Here is a 20940-nt window from a genome sequence, read left to right as displayed (position 1 = left end):
GTTCCAAAAATTAACAAGAAATGAAAATATTCATGTACTCACTCCTAAATTAATAAATATTTAAAGAAAAAATAAATGAATGAAATTAGATGTTGAGATCATTTCTAAATTATTCCTATAATACATGAAAACAAATGCACATAACTCTTTATCTTAAATTATTAGTTTTTCTTCTAATTCTAGCTAAATGCCATGTGAAAAGTTGAAAGCTCGTATCTTCAAATTTCATCATATTTAGCCTTTGTAATGTTACAGTGGATAAAAGATCGAATTTGTACTCTAAAGTGGTTGCTAAATGTTAATTGTATGTGTGCTTTTTTTTGTTGGTTAAATTTGAATTTAAACTTTTATATTTAATGTTTATCTTATCTTTTAATTATTAATTTTAGTTAAAAAAAATTATTTGAAAGTTATTATAAAACTAAAAAAGTTTAACAATTGAATTAAGTGACTAAAACTACAATAATTCTTTTTTTTTTTTTCTAAAATCTTAAAAATAATTTTTTCTTCTCAAACTTTTATATTGTATATGAGTATATTTTACAAAATCAGATGATTTCTTAAATATCATGTATGTCTCAATTTGATTTTTGAAAGATTAGACATCACAAACTAATCTTAAATTGATCTTTCTTATTAAAAGTTAAATTACACATACATAGTCTTTTAGAAACTATGTATACTATTAACTGATATTTTATGGTAACTACTACTGCAATTCTATACGAGAAATATTATGGCCATTAAAATTTATTTGTTTTGATTATTATTTAATTATTTTATTTTATATTTTTAAATATTGATAATTAATTAATAGTTAAAATAATAAATTTTGATTACCTTTAATTTTTTTATTTTTTATTTAGTGGAATGTTAATGGAATAAATTAATTATTACAAGAAAGGATATTGGAAAATAAAACCCATAATGTCAATGATGAAAAAAGGAATCAGCATGATGCGTCAAAATTCGAGTAATTCAGCTTTGCCTTCCCAAATTGGTACGGTAGTTTTCGTTTGGTTTGGTAATACACTAATACGTACTCTTGTCACCCAGATAAATATGGTGACATATGCGCTAACGTTTGTTGGTACATTTCTAAATATACATATATTTATGATATACATTTTGATATATTATTCTAAAATATACATATATTTAATTATATTGATAATATAAATAATAAAAAATAAATATAATTAAATAATTATATACCGTCAGCAAATTCTCGCTTTATATACATAAGAGGATGTGTTGTTTTGATTTATGTTTTATTTTAGTGTGTGATAATTTTATGAAAGAAAAAATAAAAATAATGAAAATAATTAAATTTTTTATTTTTATTTATTGTTTTTTTATAAAGTTTTAAAAATTAAAAATTAAAAACAGAAAATAAAAATACGAATTAAATATACTGTTACGATGGGTAACCGGAGATTAATGGGCTGGACGGTATTGGTTGGCCCAAACGTATGAAAGAGGAGGCTTGTAAGTGGATCTGCAACTCGGGGTCCTCCGTCCGGCTCGTTCGCGTGAAAGAATGGGGGGTGGTACCTGCAAAGACACTCCGATGCCTAAGTCAGCAAGGGTGTGAGCAGGTCTAGAGAGTATTGGGACTTAAAGATACCTGAGAAGTGTCAGTGTATTTATAGTGGTGAACCAATAACCACCGCTGGAGTAGTGCCACTTTTTTAGGGTGTTAACCGTCCCTTTATCTTAGGGAGGTTAAGATATGGCTCGTGGAAGTGGTTAGAGAGATTCTAGGGGCAGTTACTCATTTAAATGAGTGCTCATCTGCCAGCTAACCCTTTTTTCCGACTTCCTTAGAGCAAGTCGTGGTGAGTACCGACGTCTTAGCGGCTGATTTGGAAAAGGTGAGGCTCAACCCTTTGGGTCGGGCCTTTTTACTTGGATCCTGGGCCTTAGCGTTGGGCCAGGGTATGAACAGTGCCCCTACTCGAGCCCAATTTCTTTTCAAGATTTGGGTTCGAGTATTTTACTCGGAATTGTAGCCGACTTGTCGGAGGACCGACGTGACGGTCTAAAACCGACGTGACTTTTCGTGACCTTTTGGTTCTGACAGTTACGTCTAATCAAGCGTCGCGTCTGTTAGGATGTGCGTAGGGATTGATGGTCTTGGTAACGGTGCGTCTTTATTAATGACTGCCCCGTTTTTACCATTGTGCCCCTAACGTACTTATAAATACCTTCATTCTCTTTCCTTGTTTCGTTTCTGCGATTTTTCAAATTTCCTCTTCATCTGTTCGTGCTGTACTCTTGTGTTCGAAGGCTTTTACTTCCTCCAACCCTCATTTTCAGATAAAGGTTAGTTTTTTCTCCTTTTGTAACATGCTTTTCTATTTGCATGCCTTTATTTTGTAGATAGATAGGTTGGTTTGTAGACTTCCGTTTAGTTCCGTATTCCCTCCCTTTAGAGACCGTGTTTTTTGATTTTCCTTTTCTTTTTCCCTTGTAGGTTTTTGTCACCTTTTTAAGAAAAGAAAATGGCTTCCGTAGATGTTCTTTCTCAGTGGGTTGATGTCACGGTCCTAGGGGAGGAACCTTCGGTGGATACTGAATTTATCACCCACCTTCGTACTTGCCACAGAATTTGTACTTTTGAGGAGGACGAGCCGAAGTATGAGTTGGTAGTCCCGAGTCCAGAAGACCGGGTTTGCTTCGGGAGGGCCAATGAAGCGGCCCCTCATTTTTTCTTTATGTATGAGTGTATGATCACCTGTTTGGGTGTTTTTCTTCCTTTTTCAAATTTTGAGATGTCTGTTTTGCATCATTGCCAAGTTGCCCCTACTCAGCTTCACCCCAACTCTTGGGGTTTTTTGAAAATTTATCAACTTATCAGCCAGGCTTTGGAGTTCCCGACCTCTTTGAAGATTTTTTTCTATCTTTTTCATATGACCAAACCCTTTAGTGGGTTAAATAATAAGCAACAGTGGGTGTCTTTCAGAGCCATACAGGGTCAGAGAGTTTTCACCCTTTTTGACGAATCCTTCCATGACTTTAAAAATTATTTTTTCAAAGTGCAAGCTGTAGAGGGTCACCACCCCTTTTTTCTGGATGATACTTCTTCTCCTCGCTTTCCCCTGTACTGGTTGGAGGCCTCCCCCTGTGAGAAATATGGTCTGGGTGACCTAGACGACGTGGAGGCGGCCGTTGTGGGGTTCCTCCGAGAAGTGTGGGGGAGGGCCCCATATCTGGACACTAAAAAATTCCTCCAGGGGTCTCCGACTTTTATCCAGGCGCAACTAGGTAGCTTTTGTTTTTTTAATTTACTTCCGACTTGTGATTTCTTGTACCGACTTGTTTGACTTTTGGTTACTTCTTGTTTTTGTAGAGATGGCGAAGAAGAATGCTCAGAAATCTTACCAGAGAGTCCAGGAGGCCAAAGCAAGGTCTCGAGCCAGGACTGGTGGCTCCAAGGCGCTTATCTCTCCTCCTCCTCCTCCTCATCCTCCTCGGAATGTTGGGACTCCTTCTCAGCCTATTGTGATTTCTTCTTCAGCTTCCTCTCAGCCACCCCCCTCCGCCCGACCTTCTCCTGAGCCCGAGAGGAGGAAACGCAAGACTTTAGAGTCTGGCTCTTCTTTTGAGGGTGAGGCTAAGGCGGATGCCCTTGCATTCGTCTGAAAGTACATCTACCCCCATGCTCCCATGAGGATGGATGATGTATCTGTTCGGAATCACCTTACCACTTTGGTTGAGGAGAGTCTCAGGCGGCGGGTGTTTGTGGTAAACTCTTAGATATTTTTGAGAAGGCTCCTCTCAGCTCTTTGGGTTCAACCTCGAAGGTTGAGGAGCTGGAAGGAAGGCTTCTTATATATCAAGAGCATGAGAGGGGGTTGAAGGAGGAGGTCGCCAAGCTGAGGGAGGAGAGAGATGGCTTTCGGGAGAGGGAGAGGAAGTTGCAAGCCCAATGCAACATGGAGGTGGGCTTGAAGAAAACAGCGCAGGACAGCTACCAAAGTTTATTTGGAGATCTTGTGTCTGTGAAGAATGATTTGCTGAATTCTCGGAAGGCATATACCGAGTTGGAGGACTCTATTGCTGAGGCTGCCGAGGAGGCTTGGAGGATCTTTAAGGAGCAAGTTGGAGTCATTGCTCCTGACTTAGATCTTTCTCCTTTGGATCCTGACAAAGTTGTCCTTGATGGTGCCATAGTTGATCCCCCTGCTCCCATGATCGTTTCTGAGTCAAAATTGAAGACTCGGGGGCAGAGGATCATTGAGTCCCCTCCTCACTCAAAGGACGCTCCGAGTTCTTCAGCAGTTCCGCCGACTTCCTCTTCGTCTCCAATGGATGCCTCTCTCCTTGGTCCTGGTGGCGCTCTTCCTGACTCTGATGGTGGTGATTCGTCTACTCCTCTTCCGAAAAAGTAATTTTGTTGGCTATTTAGGGCCCGGCCTGTGGGTCCCCCCCTTTTTAAAACTTTTTATTTGTGTTTGGTGGTGTTTGAACAATTTGCTTCTGGCCTTATAAGGCCGTAAACAAAACATTTAAAATACCCTTTTTTAATAAGGGTTTAAGTTAAAAAATAAATACCCCTTCTTGGATAAGGGTTTAATGTTAATAAATACCCTTTTTTGGATAAGGGTTTAAGTTACCTTATGCGTGCATGCTTTTTTGATAGTGATTTTTCAAACTCCCCTTGATCTTTTCTGAAAAACCTTTTCTTTGGCTTGTCTGTCTTTCTGAACCTTTTTGTTTTAAGGATTTTTAGGACAGCTTTCTAATCTTTTCCTGGGTTTTTTCGATCTCTTTTGTTTATTCTTCGTACTCAATTTTGTTTTATTGAGTTTTTATCACTTAGGCTACTTTTGTGATTCATTTTTGTTTTACTCGGTTTCCCATCTCGACTTATGAGTCGGAATGTTTCCGAGTTTATCATGATCAATCTCTGTAACCTCTTTACACCGACTTGTACCTCGTCGTTTTATACTGACGACCATCTAGGTCGGTTCATGAGATTTTCACGTTTTGTCGAGCTTAAGTCGGCGCGTTTTGTCGAAAGAAAGAGAAAACAAAAAAGGAACTTATAAGAGATATTTGTAAAAAAGATCTTTATTGATTGGGGAGGTACCTTATGGCTACTAAGGGTTTTTGACAATCTATTTCCCTTAGCCTCTACTATGATGCCTCGTTAAAAACCCTTCTCCAGAAAAAACCCTTTGATTTTTGGGAAAAAATCATGAAGTTAGGAAAAGAGTACATCAGGGAGTAGAGTTCGCTTTTAACTGTAGTACCTTTTCATATTACAAGCATGCCACAACCTTGGTAACTCGGTTCCGTTCAGGTCGGTTACTTTATAATAACCTTTTCCTAAGACCTCATTGACTTTGTATGGTCCCTTCCAATTTGCAGCGAGTTTTCTTTCTCCTGACTTGTTGACTCCAATGTCGTTTCTGATCAAGACCAAGTCATTCGGGGCGAATGTTCTTCGAATGACTTTTTTGTTGTACCTTGTAGTCATCCTTTGCTTCAACGCCGCTTCTCTTATCTGGGCTTCTTCTCGGACTTCGGGGAGCAAGTCGAGCTCCTCTTTGTGCCCCTGTATGTTTCCGATCTCGTCATGGAGAATTACTCTTGGGCTTTGTTCGTTGACTTCTATTGGTATCATGGCTTCTACGCCATAGACTAGTCGGAAGGGCGTTTCTCCAGTGGCGGACTGGGGGGTTGTCCTGTAAGCCCATAGCACTTGTGGGAGCTCTTCGGCCCAGGCTCCTTTTGCATCTTGTAATCTTTTCTTCAGCCCTGCCAGTATGACTTTGTTGGCTGCCTCGGCTTGCCCATTGGCTTGCGGGTGTTTCACCGAGGTGAACTGGTGTTTGATTTTCATACTGGCTACTAGGCTTCTAAAGGTAGAGTCGGTGAACTGGGTTCCATTATCTGTAGTAATGGAATAGGGTATCCCATATCTTGTGATGATATTTTTGTAGAGGAACCTCCGACTTCTCTGTGCGGTGATGGTGGCCAATGCTTCTGCTTCTATCCATTTTGTGAAGTAATCTATTCCCACAATCAGGTATTTGACTTGTCCTGGTGCCTGGGGGAAAGGACCTAACAAATCCATTCCCCATTTCGCAAAGGGCCATGGAGAAGTGATGCTGATGAGCTCCTCCGGGGGAGCCACGTGGAAATTTGCATGCATCTGGAATGGTTGACACTTTTTCACAAATTCGGTCGCATCTTTCTACAAGGTCGGCCAGTAGAATCCAGCTCGGATCACTTTCCTGGCTAATGACCTTGCTCCGAGATGATTTTCGCAGATCCCACTATGGACTTCCTCTAACACCTCGGTGGTTTTTGAGGTTAGTACGCACTTTAACAATGGTGTTGATATCCCCCTCCTGTAGAGAATATTTTTCACCAAGGTGTAGTGTTGGGCTTCCCTCCGGATTTTCTTAGCCTCTTTTTCCTCCTTCGGAAGGATGTGGAATTTCATGTATTCGACCAAGGGGTTCATCCATCCGAGGCTTAATCCGACTACCTCAAGGACCTCTTGTTTGTCTTTTTCTTTTACTACGGAGGGTTCCTGGAGAGTTTCCTGGATCAGGCTTCTGTTATTCCCTCCTGGCTTGGTACTTGCTAACTTGGATAGGGCGTCTGCTCTGCTATTTAGATCCCGAGTTATGTGTTTGACCTCGGTTTCTGCAAAGCGCCCAAGGTGTTCCAGAGTTTTTTCCAAGTACCTCTTCATATTTGGGTCCTTTGCCTGATACTCTCCACTTATCTGGGAGGTCACCACTTGTGAGTCGCTGTATATCATCACCTTTGTAGCACCGACTTCTTCCGCCAGCTTCAATCCAGCAATCAAGGCTTCATACTCTGCCTGATTATTTGAAGCTGGGAATTCGAATTTGAGGAAAACCTCTATCTGGGTTCCTCTTTCATCCACCAATATTATGCCTGCACCGCTTCCTGTTCTGTTTGAGGATCCGTCTACATAGAGTTCCCATGTAGTTGGTTTTTCCTCTTGGTCTCCTGCGTATTCTGCAATGAAGTCGGTGAGGCACTGGGCTTTAATCGCCGTCCGAGTTTCATACTTCAAGTCGAACTCGGAGAGCTCTATTGCCCATTGAACCATTCTTCCTGCAACATCCGTCTTTTGGAGGATTTGCTTCATGGGTTGGTTCGTGCGGACTCTTATTGTGTGAGCTTGAAAGTAAGGCCGTAGCCTTCGTGAGGCTACTACTAAGGAGTAGGCAAACTTCTCTAGTTTGTGGCACCTTAGCTCAGGGCCTTGTAGAACTTTACTGATGAAATATACTGGGTGCTGACCGGCCTCGTCTTCTCTTATCAGGGCCGATGAGACGGCCTTGTCTGCTACAGATAAGTATAGGACGAGGTCTTCTCCAGCTATAGGTCGGGTCAGAATAGGAGGTTGGCTTAAGAATCTTTTGAACTCCTGGAACGCTTCCTCGCATTCAGGAGTCCATTCGAACTGACATCCCTTTCTCAATAAGGAGAACAGTGGAAGGGATTTTAGTGCTGATCCTGCCAAAAATTTGGAGAGGGCTGCAAGTCGGCCATTCAGTTGTTGGACCTCTCGTAAACAAGTCGGGCTTTTCATCTCCAGGATAGCTCTATACTTATCGGGATTTGCTTCGATCCCTCTTTGTGTCAGTATAAACCCTAGAAATTTCCCTGCCTCTACCGCGAAGGCACACTTTGCAGGATTTAATCTCATCCCGTGTAACCTTATGGTGTCAAAGACTCGTGAGAGATCTGATAAGAGGTCGACTTCTTTTTCGGTTTTCACCAGCATATCGTCGACGTATACTTCCATTAAGCTTCCAAGGTGAGAGGCGAACACCTTATTCATCAACCTCTGGTATGTGGCTCATGTATTTTTCAATCCAAATGGCATGACCACGTAGCAGAAGTTAGCTCTGGGTGTGATGAATGACGTCTTCTCCTGGTCTGGCTCATACATCGGGATTTGGTTATACCCCGAGTAGGCGTCCATGAACGACAAGTATTGATACCCCGAGCTGGAGTCTACTAGGGTGTCAATACTTGGCAGTGGATAAGGGTCCTTGGGACAGGCCTTATTTAAGTCGGTATAGTCGACACACATTCTCCATTTGCCATTTTGTTTTTTGACTAGCACTACATTGGCTAGCCATGTTGGGTACTTGACTTCTCTGATGAAGCCGGCTTCTAGGAGCGCCTGTACTTGCTCTTCTACTACCAGGGCTCGTTCTGGGCCGAGCTTGCGTCTTCTTTGTTATACAGGTCGGGACCCCGGGTAGACCGAAAGCTTGTGGGACATGAGCTCGGGGTCTATCCCAGGCATGTCGGAGGCCTTCCAGGCGAAGAGATCGGAGTTGTCTCTTAGGAGCTTAGTCAACCCTTGTTTCAGGGTTTCCCCTAGGTTGGCTCCTATATGAGTATTTTTCCCTTCCTCTTCACCTACCTGTATCTCCTCGGTTTTTCCTCCCGGCTGTGGTCGCAGCTCTTCTCTAGCCCTTGCACCTCCGAGCTCTATTGTATGGACTTCTCGGCCTCTCCTTCTCAGGTTTAGGCTTTCATTGTAGCATTTCCTTGCCAATTTCTGGTCTCCCCTTACCGTTGCTATCCCCGCTGAGGTCGGAAATTTCATACAAAGGTGGGGAGTGGATACCACCGCTCCGAGTTGATTAAGGGTAGCTCTGCTGATTAAAGCATTATATGCTGACCTTACATCGATGACTATGAAGTCTATACTAAGAGTTTTTGATTTTTTCCCTTTTCCAAAAGTGGTGTGGAGGGGCAAAAATCCCAGTGGCTTTATTGGCGTGTCACCTAATCCGTACAAGGTGTCGGGGTAGGCTCTTAACTCTTTTTCATCCAACCCTAGTTTGTCGAAAGCGGGCTTGAAAAGAATGTCCGCTGAGCTTCCTTGGTCTACTAAGGTTCTATGGAGATGGGCATTTGCTAGGATCATAGTTATTACCACTGGATCATCGTATCCAGGGATTATTCCTTGCCCATCTTCTTTTGTGAATGAAATGGTAGGGAGGTCGGATGACTCTCCTCCGACCAGGTAGACTTTCTTGAGATGCCTTTTGCGAGAGGATTTGGTGAGTCCCCCTCCCGCGAACCCCCCTGAGATCATATGGATATGTCTCTCCGGAGTCTGCGGTGGTGGGTCTCTTCTATCCATATCATCTCGCTTTCTCTTCCCATGACTGTCCGACCTTTCTATGAGGTATCTGTCAAGCCGACCTTCTCTAGCCAGCTTTTCTATCACATTTTTAAGGTCGTAGCAGTCGTTTGTGGAGTGACCATATATTTTATGGTACTCACAGTAGTCGCTGCGGCTCCCCCCCCCCCTTTTTTTTTAATGGGCCTGGGAGGTGGCAGCCTTTCAGTATTGCAAATTTCTCTATATACGTCCACTATAGAAATCTTTAGAGGAGTATAAGAGTGATATTTCCTGGGCCTGTCAGGACCGAGGTCTTCTTTCTTCTTGGGCTCCCTTTCTCTCTCTTTTATTGAGGGAAGGTGCCCAGGTCGCCAGCTCGACTCTCTCAGCCTGGCATTTTCCTCCATGTTGATGTACTTTTCAGCCCTTTCTTGTACATCACTCAGGGAGGTGGGGTGCCTTTTTGATATGGACTGTGAGAATGAACCTTCCCTAAGTCCATTTACTAGCCCCATAATGACTGCCTCGGTGAGCAGGTCTTGAATCTCTAAGCATACTTTGTTGAACCTTTCCATATAATCTCGTAGAGGTTCTCCGACCTCCTGTTTTATTCCCAGGAGGCTCGGTGCATGCTTTACTTTATCTTTCTGAATAGAGAACCTCATCAGAAACTTCTTCGAGAGGTCCTCGAAGCTGGTTACCGACCTTGGAGGGAGACTATCGAACCACTTCATCGCTGCTTTCGATAAGGTGGTCGGGAAAGCTTTGCAGCGCGTTGCATCAGAAGCATCAGCCATATACATCCGACTTTTAAAGTTGCTTAGATGATGCTTTGGATCGGTGGTTCCGTCATAGAGGTCCATATCGGGGCTTTTAAAGTTTTTTGGAACTTTTGCCCTCATTATGTCCTCACTAAAAGGGTCCTCTCCTCCCGGGGGCGACTCTTCTCGATCTTCACGGGAGTTCCGACCTCTGAGGGAGGATTCTAACTTTAAGAGTTTTTTCTCTAACTCTTTTCGTCGATCCATCTCCTCTCTTAGGTGCTTTTCTATCTCCCTTTGTCGCTCCCGTTCCTGTTCCAGCTGTTCCAAGCGACTTTGGTGGACATGGACTAGCCCTATTAGTTCAGTTGCGTGGGGTGGTCCATCCTTTTCTGACTCACGCCCCTCCGAGGAATTTGTCTTCGGATTTTTAAATCCAGAGGTTCCTTCCCTGTGTTGGTCGTTGGTTTCCTGATGAAGGGTCAGGTCTGCGTCGTGGTTTCTGGTACCCAGATTCTATTGTTCGGAATCTATTTCTACACGACCTTCCTCAGGGGATCTGTCCGCCATCACTGGTTGATCTCTCGGGTCCCCGGCAACGGCGCCAATGTTACGATGGGTAACCAGAGATTAATGGGCTGGACGGTATTGGTTGGCCCAAACGTATGAAAGAGGAGGCTTGCAGGTGGATCTGCAACTCGGGGTCCTCCGTCCGGCTCGTTCGCATGAAAGAATGGGGGGTGGTACCTGCAAAGACACTCCGATGCCTAAGTCAGCAAGGGTGTGAGCAGGTCTAGAGAGTATTGGGACTTAGAGATACCTGAGAAGTGTCAGTGTATTTATAGTGGTGAACCAATAACCACCGCTGGAGTAGTGCCGCTTTTTTAGGGTGTTAACCGTCCCTTTATCTTAGGGAGGTTAAGATATGACTCGTGGAAGTGGTTAGAGAGATTTTAGGGGCAGTTACTCATTTAAATGAGTGCTCATCTGCTAGCTAACCCTTTTTCCCGACTTCCTTAGAGCAAGTCGTGGTGAGTACCGACGTCTTAGCTGTTGATTTGGAAAAGGTGAGGCTCAACCCTTTGGGTCGGGCCTTTTTACTTGGATCCTGGGCCTTAGCGTTGGGTCAGGGTATGAACACATACCATAATTTTTTATTTTTTTATTTTTTATAAATTATTTTTAATATGTAAAGTAAAAATGTTACATATCATATTATGTACATAAATATATATAGGAAAAGTATATGGAACCAAGAGGTTATCAGCGGAAAACTAAACAAAACCACGTTAATTTATATTAATAATTAATTTTAAATTTTTTAAATTCAAAATTTAAAAAATTTAAAATTGATTAAGTAAACCTAATTAAAACCTATAAAAATCTTCCTCTTCTCTCTCACATTAACCTACCCACCTCCAACAATCACACACAGACCCCTCTCTCTCACCGTCACACGATCCTTAAGGCGGCGACGATTTCAAGGGTGGGGGGACAGCCGGAGAAGCCATGGAGGCGGTGGCAGACGTGGAGGGAGGAGGCGACGGAAGAACTGTTAATATCAACAATCAAAGGAAGTAACCATTGCTGAAATCCATTCTTCTATGCAACTATAGCCAACTACTTTTACTTCATCAATCAAAGGCTGCAACATTTCATCCATTGAATCAACATAATCGCTTGTGATCTTATATACAAGCGTAAATATAAATTCTGGTTTATCAATCCATTTTGAGAAATGTCGCTGGGAAGCCAATGACAAGGGATTTGCAAGCTCTTCAATTACTAAAGTGGTTATTAGGTGTCGTTTTGATTATTAAAGAGACTGAAAATTATACAATTACAGAAATATAAAAAAAAACATTAATTTAATATGGAAAAAAACATCCTAATACTTAACAAAAGAAATATCCAGTTATATTTTAGTAAAAATAATTAAATATCTATAAAATTTAAAAAAAAATATAAAATTCTTAAAGAAATAGAGACATTCTTATTTGCAATATAAAAAAATTCGAAAAATATATAAAAGAACATCCATTTAGTATGAAAAAGAAACATTATGATACTTAGCAGAAGAAACATCCATATGTATTAATTCGTAGTAATTTTGTATTCACTCAAAAGTATTTGACTGATTTTTGGCTAATATCCTTTTGGTTCCTAGCATTGTTCATATATATATATATATCATTATTGCTTCGTATAATGTCACTGCGATAGTACGATTGTAATTGTGGAAGTAGTATAAGAGTAATTCTTGTGACACATTATTTAATGTGATTAATGACATGTGACAAATTTGGTGCCGTCCTAAACTTGTGAAATTTCTCAAGTCCCACTGTAATGTGTATATAACTATATATATACACACATGCATAGATACGAAGTTTCCATGACCCAATTAAAACCATTAATGGCTTCTTATTACCTTGATGTATTAATACATTGGGTTTTCGTTGTTGTCATTCTTCTCATATCCCTTAAGCTTAAACCATTAGAGTCACAGAAATTAAATAATCCAAGACTGATGCAAGCTCATGCAGCACTTGAAGCATGGACACATTGCATGACCTCTGACCCAAACAAAATCACTTCCACATGGTCTGGCCCCAATGTGTGCAACTACACTGGCATCTACTGTGCACCAGCACCAGATGACTCCACCATTTTTACAGTGGCTGGAATTGACCTTAAGAATGCAAACATATCTGGTTCATTACCTGAAGATCTTGGCCTCTTAACCGACCTAGACTTCTTCCATATAAACTCCAATAGATTCACCGGTCCTCTCCCTAAGAATTTTACCAAACTTGCCTATCTTTATGAGCTTGATATCAGTTTTAACCAATTCTCAGGACCCTTCCCACAAGTTGTTCTTGCCATTCCTTCACTGAGATACTTGGATATTAGGTTCAACAACTTTGCCGGCGACGTTCCTTCGAGCCTTTTCGACCTCAAACTCGACGCTCTTTTCATCAACAATAACAAATTCCAGTTCTCCTTACCACAAAACTTTGGGAACTCACCCGTTTCTGTTATGATATTATCAAACAATGATATAAAGGGTAGTATTCCATCAAGTGTGGCCAAAATGAAGGATACCCTTAATGAGATTATAATATCGAATACGGGGCTAACGGGTCCATTGCCCCAAGAAATAGGGTACTTAGACAAAGTGACAGTGTTTGATGTGAGCTTCAACAGATTGGAGGGAGAACTACCAGGAACCATGCAAGGAATGAAGAGCTTGGAACAATTGGTTTTAAAGCATAACAATTTCTCAGGTGTGGTTCCGACCGGCATTTGTATGTTGCCTAAGTTGAAGCACTTCGATTGTTCAAATAATTACTTCCATGGTCCATTCCCAAAATGTCCCTTCATTAAACGAAAGCACAATCGGGGAAAATGCATGGGTTTCTAGCTGATTCAATACGGATTATTAATATTTATACAAAACAAGTAAAATTTGTTATTGATGTTTATTTTTCTTTGTTGCCACAGTTGAAACTGCTGCTGATAGATATAGTCACATAGATAATATAGGTTGTATTTTTAAAAGGTAAAAACACTTAAAATATAAGCAAGTTTAATTTTCTAAAATATTAAATGATAATGTGATGACAACACCAATATCTTTCTAGAAAAAAAAAATTGTTTTAGCATTGGCGATCGCACAACAAGAAGAACAATATAAAAAGGAAATAATGTGATCAACTAAATGATTCGTAGATTTTATGAACATCCCGCTAGGTAATTAAGGGGTGATGAGTTTGGAAAACTTCAAATAAAATTAGTGATGATCAAACACTATTAATATAATTAATTACAAAATTATTAATTTGATTTCAATTCATATATGTTGATTAAAATAATTTTGCTGTGCAGGTTTTGATTGGGCCGAAAAGAAAAGAAAAGTTGTTGCAAGCCCAAATATGAATTTTACTTTCAGCCTTGGTTAAATTGTTTGGCTGAATCAATATGTTGTTAATGGGCCAGATTCTATTAACATTATTATTAGCCCAATTTAAAGTTTAGTTGGAAACCCAAGGTTTGGTCCGAAACCAATTTTGAGAGAAAACAAATGTTTTGCTTCATGCTTCCAACGGATCTCCTTTTTTTTATCATGTGATGGAATTCAAATTTTATTAAGTGGAGTTAATGCAGACCTTGAAAACATGAGAGAGAAATTATAATTGATTAGATTGATGGCCTTAATGAAGGCACGCTACTCCACAAAAGGGAAGCAAAAGCAACTCATCTTTAATTAATTTGTTCAAATTCATTTGATTGCTTTTCTTTCTAATCTCTCTTCTCTCTTATCTCTCTTCTTCATTCGGTTACTTCACAGAGAAAGCATGGAAGCTATGGCAAGCTACCGAAGAGAAGAAGAAGCAAGCAACAAGACCATTGCAATGATGGCAAGAAAAAGAAAACAAAAAGTATGTTGTGGCTGAGATTTTCACCAAAGGAGGTAAGATTTGGTGAAGTAGGCTCAGCCTCTCCATACAAAAAATGGATGAAGAAGATTTCGGTCAGAGGAAGAAGATCTCAGAGGGATGGCTCGTCTCTGCTTTTGTGTTCACTCATCACAGAAGGTAGCTAGGGTGGCTACGTGAAGGAGGAAGCAAAAGTGGAGCAGGAGGAGCTGTCATACATCAAGAAGCATCAAGGGCTAGGAGTCCTTCTTGGAGTGCAAGTCAAGTTGGATGGCTCGGATTGAGGAAGCTTGGTGTAAAGAGAAGACTCAGAGGTAATTGCATGTTGGTTTTAGCATTCGATTATCTCTCTTCTCTCTCTGGCCGAACCGGTTTTGCATGAAGAAGAAGAAGTTTAGCTTGGTTCATTTGGTTTCAACCATGGAGGCTTCCCCCTCTATATAAGGGAGAACAGCCAGGGCTTGAAGCAAGGAGTAAGAATGCAAGGCACAAAGTTCTCATAGCTACCTAAGCTAACAGAAGTTCTTCTCCTTCAATGTTCTTTATTTTGTAATTTTCTATTTAATTTTGTCTGTCTTGAGTCTCATGAAAAAAGGCAAACAGTAAGGTTTGTAAGAAAAAGCCATAGAGCGGAAAAAGGCAGAGAGTGCAAAATTAAAAGAAAAAGCCATAGATGTCCTTAGAGGTTCTTTGTACATTTGTGTTGTGTTTCATGATTCTGTGGGAATCCCCTTGCAAGTTGGGTTAGCACTTAGCAGTTGAAAGCTTGGTAGTGACCAAGTCAAGTTCAGGATTGGGGTTTAGATTCTGGACTTATTCTGGATAGGAAGGGTAGTTCCTAGGGAGAATTGGTGCTTGTAATCAAGGATGATTATAGTGAAATTCCATCATTGTTGTGATGGAGACTGGATGTAGGCTGCATTGCACTTGGCAGCTAAACCAGGATATATCTTGGTGTGATTCTCTCTCTCTTTCTTCTACTCCATTTCTGTTTCTGCTGCATAGGAGATAAAACTGAAAAATATCTCGTACCGGGTGACGAGATAAAAAGAAAAAGTCTCGTGGCTGGGTACGAGACAAAAATTAAAAAGTCTCCAGAAGTTGTTTCAAGGACCAGCAAGTTTTAATAAGCAAAAAAGTGACTAAGATTCAACCCCCCTTCTCTTAGCCACTGAAAACCATCAATTGGTATCAGAGCTTGGTCTCAAAGAGATCAAGCTTTGCAGCTTGGAGAAAAGATCTAGATGGCAGAAAGTAGTGGCTTAAACCTGGTGTCTTACAACTTGACAGAAGACAGTCAAGCAACAGACCTCCTCTCTTCAATGGAAAAAACTATACCTATTAGAAGGAGAGAATGAAGATCTTTCTACAAGCAGTAGACTACAGGCTCTGGAAGATTATCTTGGAGGGTCCTCAATTTCCAACCACCACAAGTGCTGAAGGAGTAGTCTCTCTTAAACCTGAAGCAAGCTGGACCGAAGAAGACAGAAAGAAGGTGGAGCTCAATGCCAAGGCTATCAACTTGCTCAACTGTGCAATCAGCTTCGAGGAGTACCGATGGGTATCGCGCAGGCTCTTCCTCTTCCGTCGGCGTCACTATGATAACAGGTTAGTAGTAATTCACGGTTTTAGTAAATAGAGGATGTTACTGATCTATTTTTGGTTCATATTATAGGGTTAGGCATTCATACAAGATGCATTTTTTAATTTGTGGATACTACTTTTATGTAATGTTAGCGAGATTGTTATATGAACTGAACTAAATTTTTATATGACATTGATTTATTATGCTTTGCTGGAGAGATATGGTATGCGTTGGTAATTATAGTTGTTAAGAGAATTCGAAACTATGGGATAAAAATAGGATTATAAGTTCGTTTGTATTTTTCTTTCTGGATTTAAATTGGGTTTGAATGTGATCAACTTAAAATTAGATTTGGAAAATAGATAGTTGTTATCCCCGTAAATACGGAGTGATGTTTCGAAGTGCTGAGTAAGAAATAATAGTTGTAATCTCATTAACTTACTGTTATTTCGAATGTGTCTTATGATCAAAATTAATTTGCATGCACCATTCCATTGTTCATATTATATGTATGGTTGTCACTAACTAAATTTATTTGGTTTCATTCAATGTTCCTTGATGTTCATTTGATTAATAGAGATTGCTATTGAATTACTTTATGTCTTATTATTCTTGTACCTTTGATAGTTGATTTAGAAAAATCAAAAGTTGAATCTTAGAAAAAAAAATTTATGAATTGATTTTTGGTTTATAATTTAGCGATTAATATGTGCAATTATTTAAATTCTCTAAAAACTGGTATGTCTTCTGAACAAAATTAATTTGCATGCACCACTCCATAGTTCAGATTATATATATGGTTGTCACTAACTAAATTTATTTGGTTTTGTTCAGTGTTTCTTGATGTTCATTTGATTAATAGAGGTTGCTATTGAATTACTTTATCTCTTGTTATTCTTGTGCCTTTGATTTAGAAAAACCAAAAGTTGAATCTTGAAACTTTTTTTTTTCTAAATTGATTTTTGATTTATAATTTAGCAATTAATAGGTGAAATGGTTTAAATTTTCTAAAAATGGGTGTGTCTTCTGATCAAAGTTAATTTTCATGCCTCTATAGTTCAAATTATATGTATGGTTATCACTAACTGAATTTATTTGGTTTAGTTCAGTGTTCTTTGATGTCCAATTGATTAATAGAGGTTGCTGTTGAATTACTTTATGTGATGTTATTCTTGCACCTCTGATTTAGTTAACTTAGAAAAAAAAAAATGAAAAGTTGAATCTTAGAATTATTTTTTTCTGAATTGGTGTTGGTTTAATTTATAATTTAGTGATTTATAGCTTCAATGGTCTAAATTATCTAAAAGTATTTGATGTTTCTCTCGGTACTGATAAACCGTTGAGTTTTTTTTTCCTCTCTTTTTACTATGGGGTATTGTTGATTGAGTTGGAATGTGTGTTTAATTTAGTATTAATTGGATGCTTGCATCGAATTTTATTTTCCAGTTAAACTAGTTTGCATTCCCAACTAGCGTCAGAAGCCCCCCACTTTTGGTGTGTTGCTGAAAATTATCTTGCAAAAAATGGGAAAACCAGTACTACATCGTCTACTGTTATGTGCTTCTCTTTTAATTTGTGACTCTATTTCCTTCTTACGATCGCTTCCTATATTGACAGAAATTATTGGAGACAATGTTCTCACCTTGTTACATCGCTGATATGATGAAAGATCTGGCCGAAACAAAGCTAGATGAGGTAGAATCGATGGGACATAATGCTTGATATCATTCTGGATCTTTATAATTCAGCGATTGACCAAGCATTGAATGCCCTCGACAGATGTCCTCAACCTGATGTGCGCCGCAACAATCCAAGGAATAAACATAAGGCGTTCACAACACCAAGCACAAAGAGCATGCTTCGGTGGGCTGGCGTATTACCCAAGAAAAAGACCTACCAATGAGATAAAGATGTGAAGAAGAAAGTTGGATAGAACATTATTGTTTAACTAGTTTTAAGACATTCTTGTTGAGTTATATTTTGTTGCATCTTGATATTTTCCTTGTGTTATATAAATGGACTGTGTCTTTTGGATTCATATGCCTTATTAGTGAGCATTTCTATTATGACCTTTGTGGAATTTTTGAAGTTAACTCCTGGATGTTGTGTCTATTGTGGCTTTGAATCCCCTGTTTGGACATTGTACTGTCTTTTTGCAAAAGATAAACACATGGTTTATTTTAACAGGTTAATGATTGGATGTGGCTTTTATGGATGAGTCTTCCAATAGAGGTGTCTTTGTTGGAAGCTTCTATTTTTAGATCTGTCTTCTATGGATGTTTCTATATATGGATGTGTCTTTTAACGAAGGTATCTTCTAAATTATATGTTTTATGTGGATGTAACTTCTAATGGAGGTGTCTTTTTTAGTTGTGTCTTCTGTGGATGTGTCTTTTAATGAAGGTGTCTTTTTTAGTTGTGTCTTCTTTAAATGTGCCTCTCTATGGATGTGTCCATAAATGGAGGTATCTTATGTGAATGTGTCTTCTGTTTCCTTAAATCGAAGTTCATTTACCATACTTGTGGGAGTTTCTAATGAGACTTTTGTGCAATTTTTTTTGGTAAATCTTCCACAATATATATCATATAACTTGTGCTGATTTAGATCCAAGTTTGATCATAGAAAACTTATAATACTAAAATTAAATTTAAAAAATAATGATATATTCTCAATTAAAAAATGTTTATTAAATCATATACCACAAGAATTGTGTTAAAAAAAGGAAAAATAAAAATTCAAAAACCAAAGGACTTCTTATAAATCCCTAAACAAAACTCTTTTAACTGTTTCCAACCGAGTTTAACAATGACATGAACCTGCCATGTTCCTACGATTCATTCTCCCAAACAGCAGAATTAACCGCTATATTCCAAATGGCTGTTACATCATTTTCCTGAAAAAATCACCACGCAAGAAGTAAATAAATCAAATTGTATCCAAAGTCATCTCAACAAAAGGAACCGAAATTCACTAATGCTAAACACATACTGGGAGTGTATTTTTCTTCTTTCTTTGTATAGATTTATTGATCGATCTGTCCAGTTTAGCTCCAAGCCTCTTCGATCTCGGCTAACCCTTCGTTGCCACCTTTGAAGGACCTCGAATGTGGTCTAGACCAACCTTTGAAGGATCTCTTGTGCCAGCTGCAAGGAATCAAATCGCAATCTTATGTAAGGGATTTTCTCTAGTTGAATTCCAGTGTGATCCGGCAACTACAAATTCATTCAGAAAAAATAACATTCAATGTCGCACATACTTAAAAATTGGTCTCCAATAACTCGTTAGTATTATGACAACAATTAGATACAATTCACACCTCATTACTCAACTCCATACCATTATTCTCCAACTCAATAACGTTAATAGCTTATTCCACTTGAAATTAAAAACACCCTAATAGAGCTAAGCGAATTAAACAAAAAACGTATCACATAAAGATATAAGTATCCACTATTCAACACCCAAAAACACTCTTCCAAAATTGGATGATTCATTGAGAACACCAATGTATAGACAAGCAAAAATCAACTAATTTACATACAAAAATCAAATAGATTATTACGAAATATCAAATAACAAACAAGAGTATCCATGTTAGTACATCAAAAAAAATATAAACAAAGTTCCAAAAAAATATGCAACTTGCATAACAAAAAGAGAAAAAAAACACATCATATATCAAAGTTATACCATCAGACTATCATGAAAAATATCAACACCACTCACTAGTTATACTTCACAAGTTGATGGTTCCATTGACGCAACACTCTCGAACCGCATTCAGCGACAACAACTACACCTTGTTCCTATATATGGAGGTGGAACACTATGGCTCCACGAGAGGGGGTTGTTTAGGGTGTTGCGAATTTAGGGGGGATGTTCGGTGGCACGACGACGGGGCATGCAAGACGACAACGATAACTAGCGTGGGGTTGGGATGCGATTGCGCTGAGTAAGGTTGAGTTTCTTTTTGACAAAACGGGTTGGATTATAAATGGAATCGGGGAGTGGCGATGCGCGTTTGATTGGTCTCTGCAGTGGCACAGCGATGGCGCAAGAACCACGACGGCGACAACACGTGAAGACGGGTCGGGATGCAATTGCGAGATTAGGGTTGAAACCTCCTTGAAACGGACGACGTGAATGTGGCTGTATTTGGCAACCATTTTTTTTCAAATTAGTAATTAATGTTGATCATTAACATATTAAGCATATTATTTTTAATAAAAAATAAATTTCTTTCATGAAAGAGTTATATTGTATGGTTGAAAGGTCGTTATTTTTAGTTTAGGGTTTATGCAACTTGAAAGGTCGTTCAGGATGATTAGGCATTAGGCTATACTTTTTCCTTTTTTATCCTATTTATTATCTTGTATGGTTGTAGTTTGATTGAAATTTTGCCTTTACAAATACTTGAAGTCGCTTAATAAGAAATGATAAACTTTGATTGAAGCTCATGTGGATGTGAAGACCATTGATAATTACACTTCGAGGATCTTTTGCATTGGGTTTACCAAGAGACTTTTAATCAGATGAAATGAACTGCTATGCTCAATCAAAGCCAGATTCATCTAATGTGTTAATTGATATGCCATTAAGTTATATATAGAAAGAACACAGAATAAAGAAGTAGTGCTTGGGCTTCACTTATTTTGTGAATTTCAAATAAAAATACGATAAAGTATTTTTTTATCTTTAAAATTTGTTAAAAATTTTAAAAATATTTGTAAATTTTATTTTATTTCAATTTAGTCTCAAAAATTTTCGATTTGTACCTGTTAGTTTTATGAAAGTAGTTTGAAATTGGTTTAGTGTATTATGGACTTAAATATTATAGTAAGAATAGCAATGATAGTTTTGATGAAGTAGTAGTTTAGAAGAATGGTTTGAGGAATTTGATAGTTATATTATTGATGGGTTAAAGAGAGAGTACAAATACTAGTGAGTATTGATGTGTTTGTTAGTTAGTTACAATGAGCACTACAATGGCCTATTTATAGGCTCCTTAAGTT

At 38.9% G+C, this 20940-nt stretch overlaps 1 protein-coding gene and 1 long non-coding RNA gene across 3 annotated transcripts; one reads left to right on the top strand and one right to left on the bottom strand.

Moving 5' to 3' along the window:
* Positions 1–12319: 12319 nt before the first annotated feature.
* Positions 12320–13327, top strand: LOC112748057 (leucine-rich repeat extensin-like protein 6). The gene has a single exon (XM_025796259.1). The coding sequence runs from the start codon at positions 12320–12322 to the stop codon at positions 13325–13327; it is 1008 nt and encodes a 335-aa protein (XP_025652044.1).
* A 5247-nt stretch (positions 13328–18574) lies between these two features.
* LOC112746918 (uncharacterized) lies at positions 18575–20124 on the bottom strand. 2 transcript variants are annotated; one of them, XR_003174667.3, is made up of 3 exons: positions 19655–20124; positions 18917–19140; positions 18575–18821 (listed from the first exon to the last, which is right to left on the bottom strand). It is a non-coding gene; the product is annotated as an uncharacterized lncRNA (long non-coding RNA). The 2 variants fall into 2 exon arrangements; XR_011872954.1 differs by having other exon boundaries at positions 18917–19071.
* Between the last annotated feature and the right edge of the window lie 816 nt (positions 20125–20940).

Source organism: Arachis hypogaea, chromosome 15, assembly GCF_003086295.3.
Source record: "Arachis hypogaea cultivar Tifrunner chromosome 15, arahy.Tifrunner.gnm2.J5K5, whole genome shotgun sequence".
Taxonomy (NCBI): Eukaryota; Viridiplantae; Streptophyta; class Magnoliopsida; order Fabales; family Fabaceae; genus Arachis; species Arachis hypogaea.
This window is presented reverse-complemented; position numbering and strand designations above follow the sequence as displayed.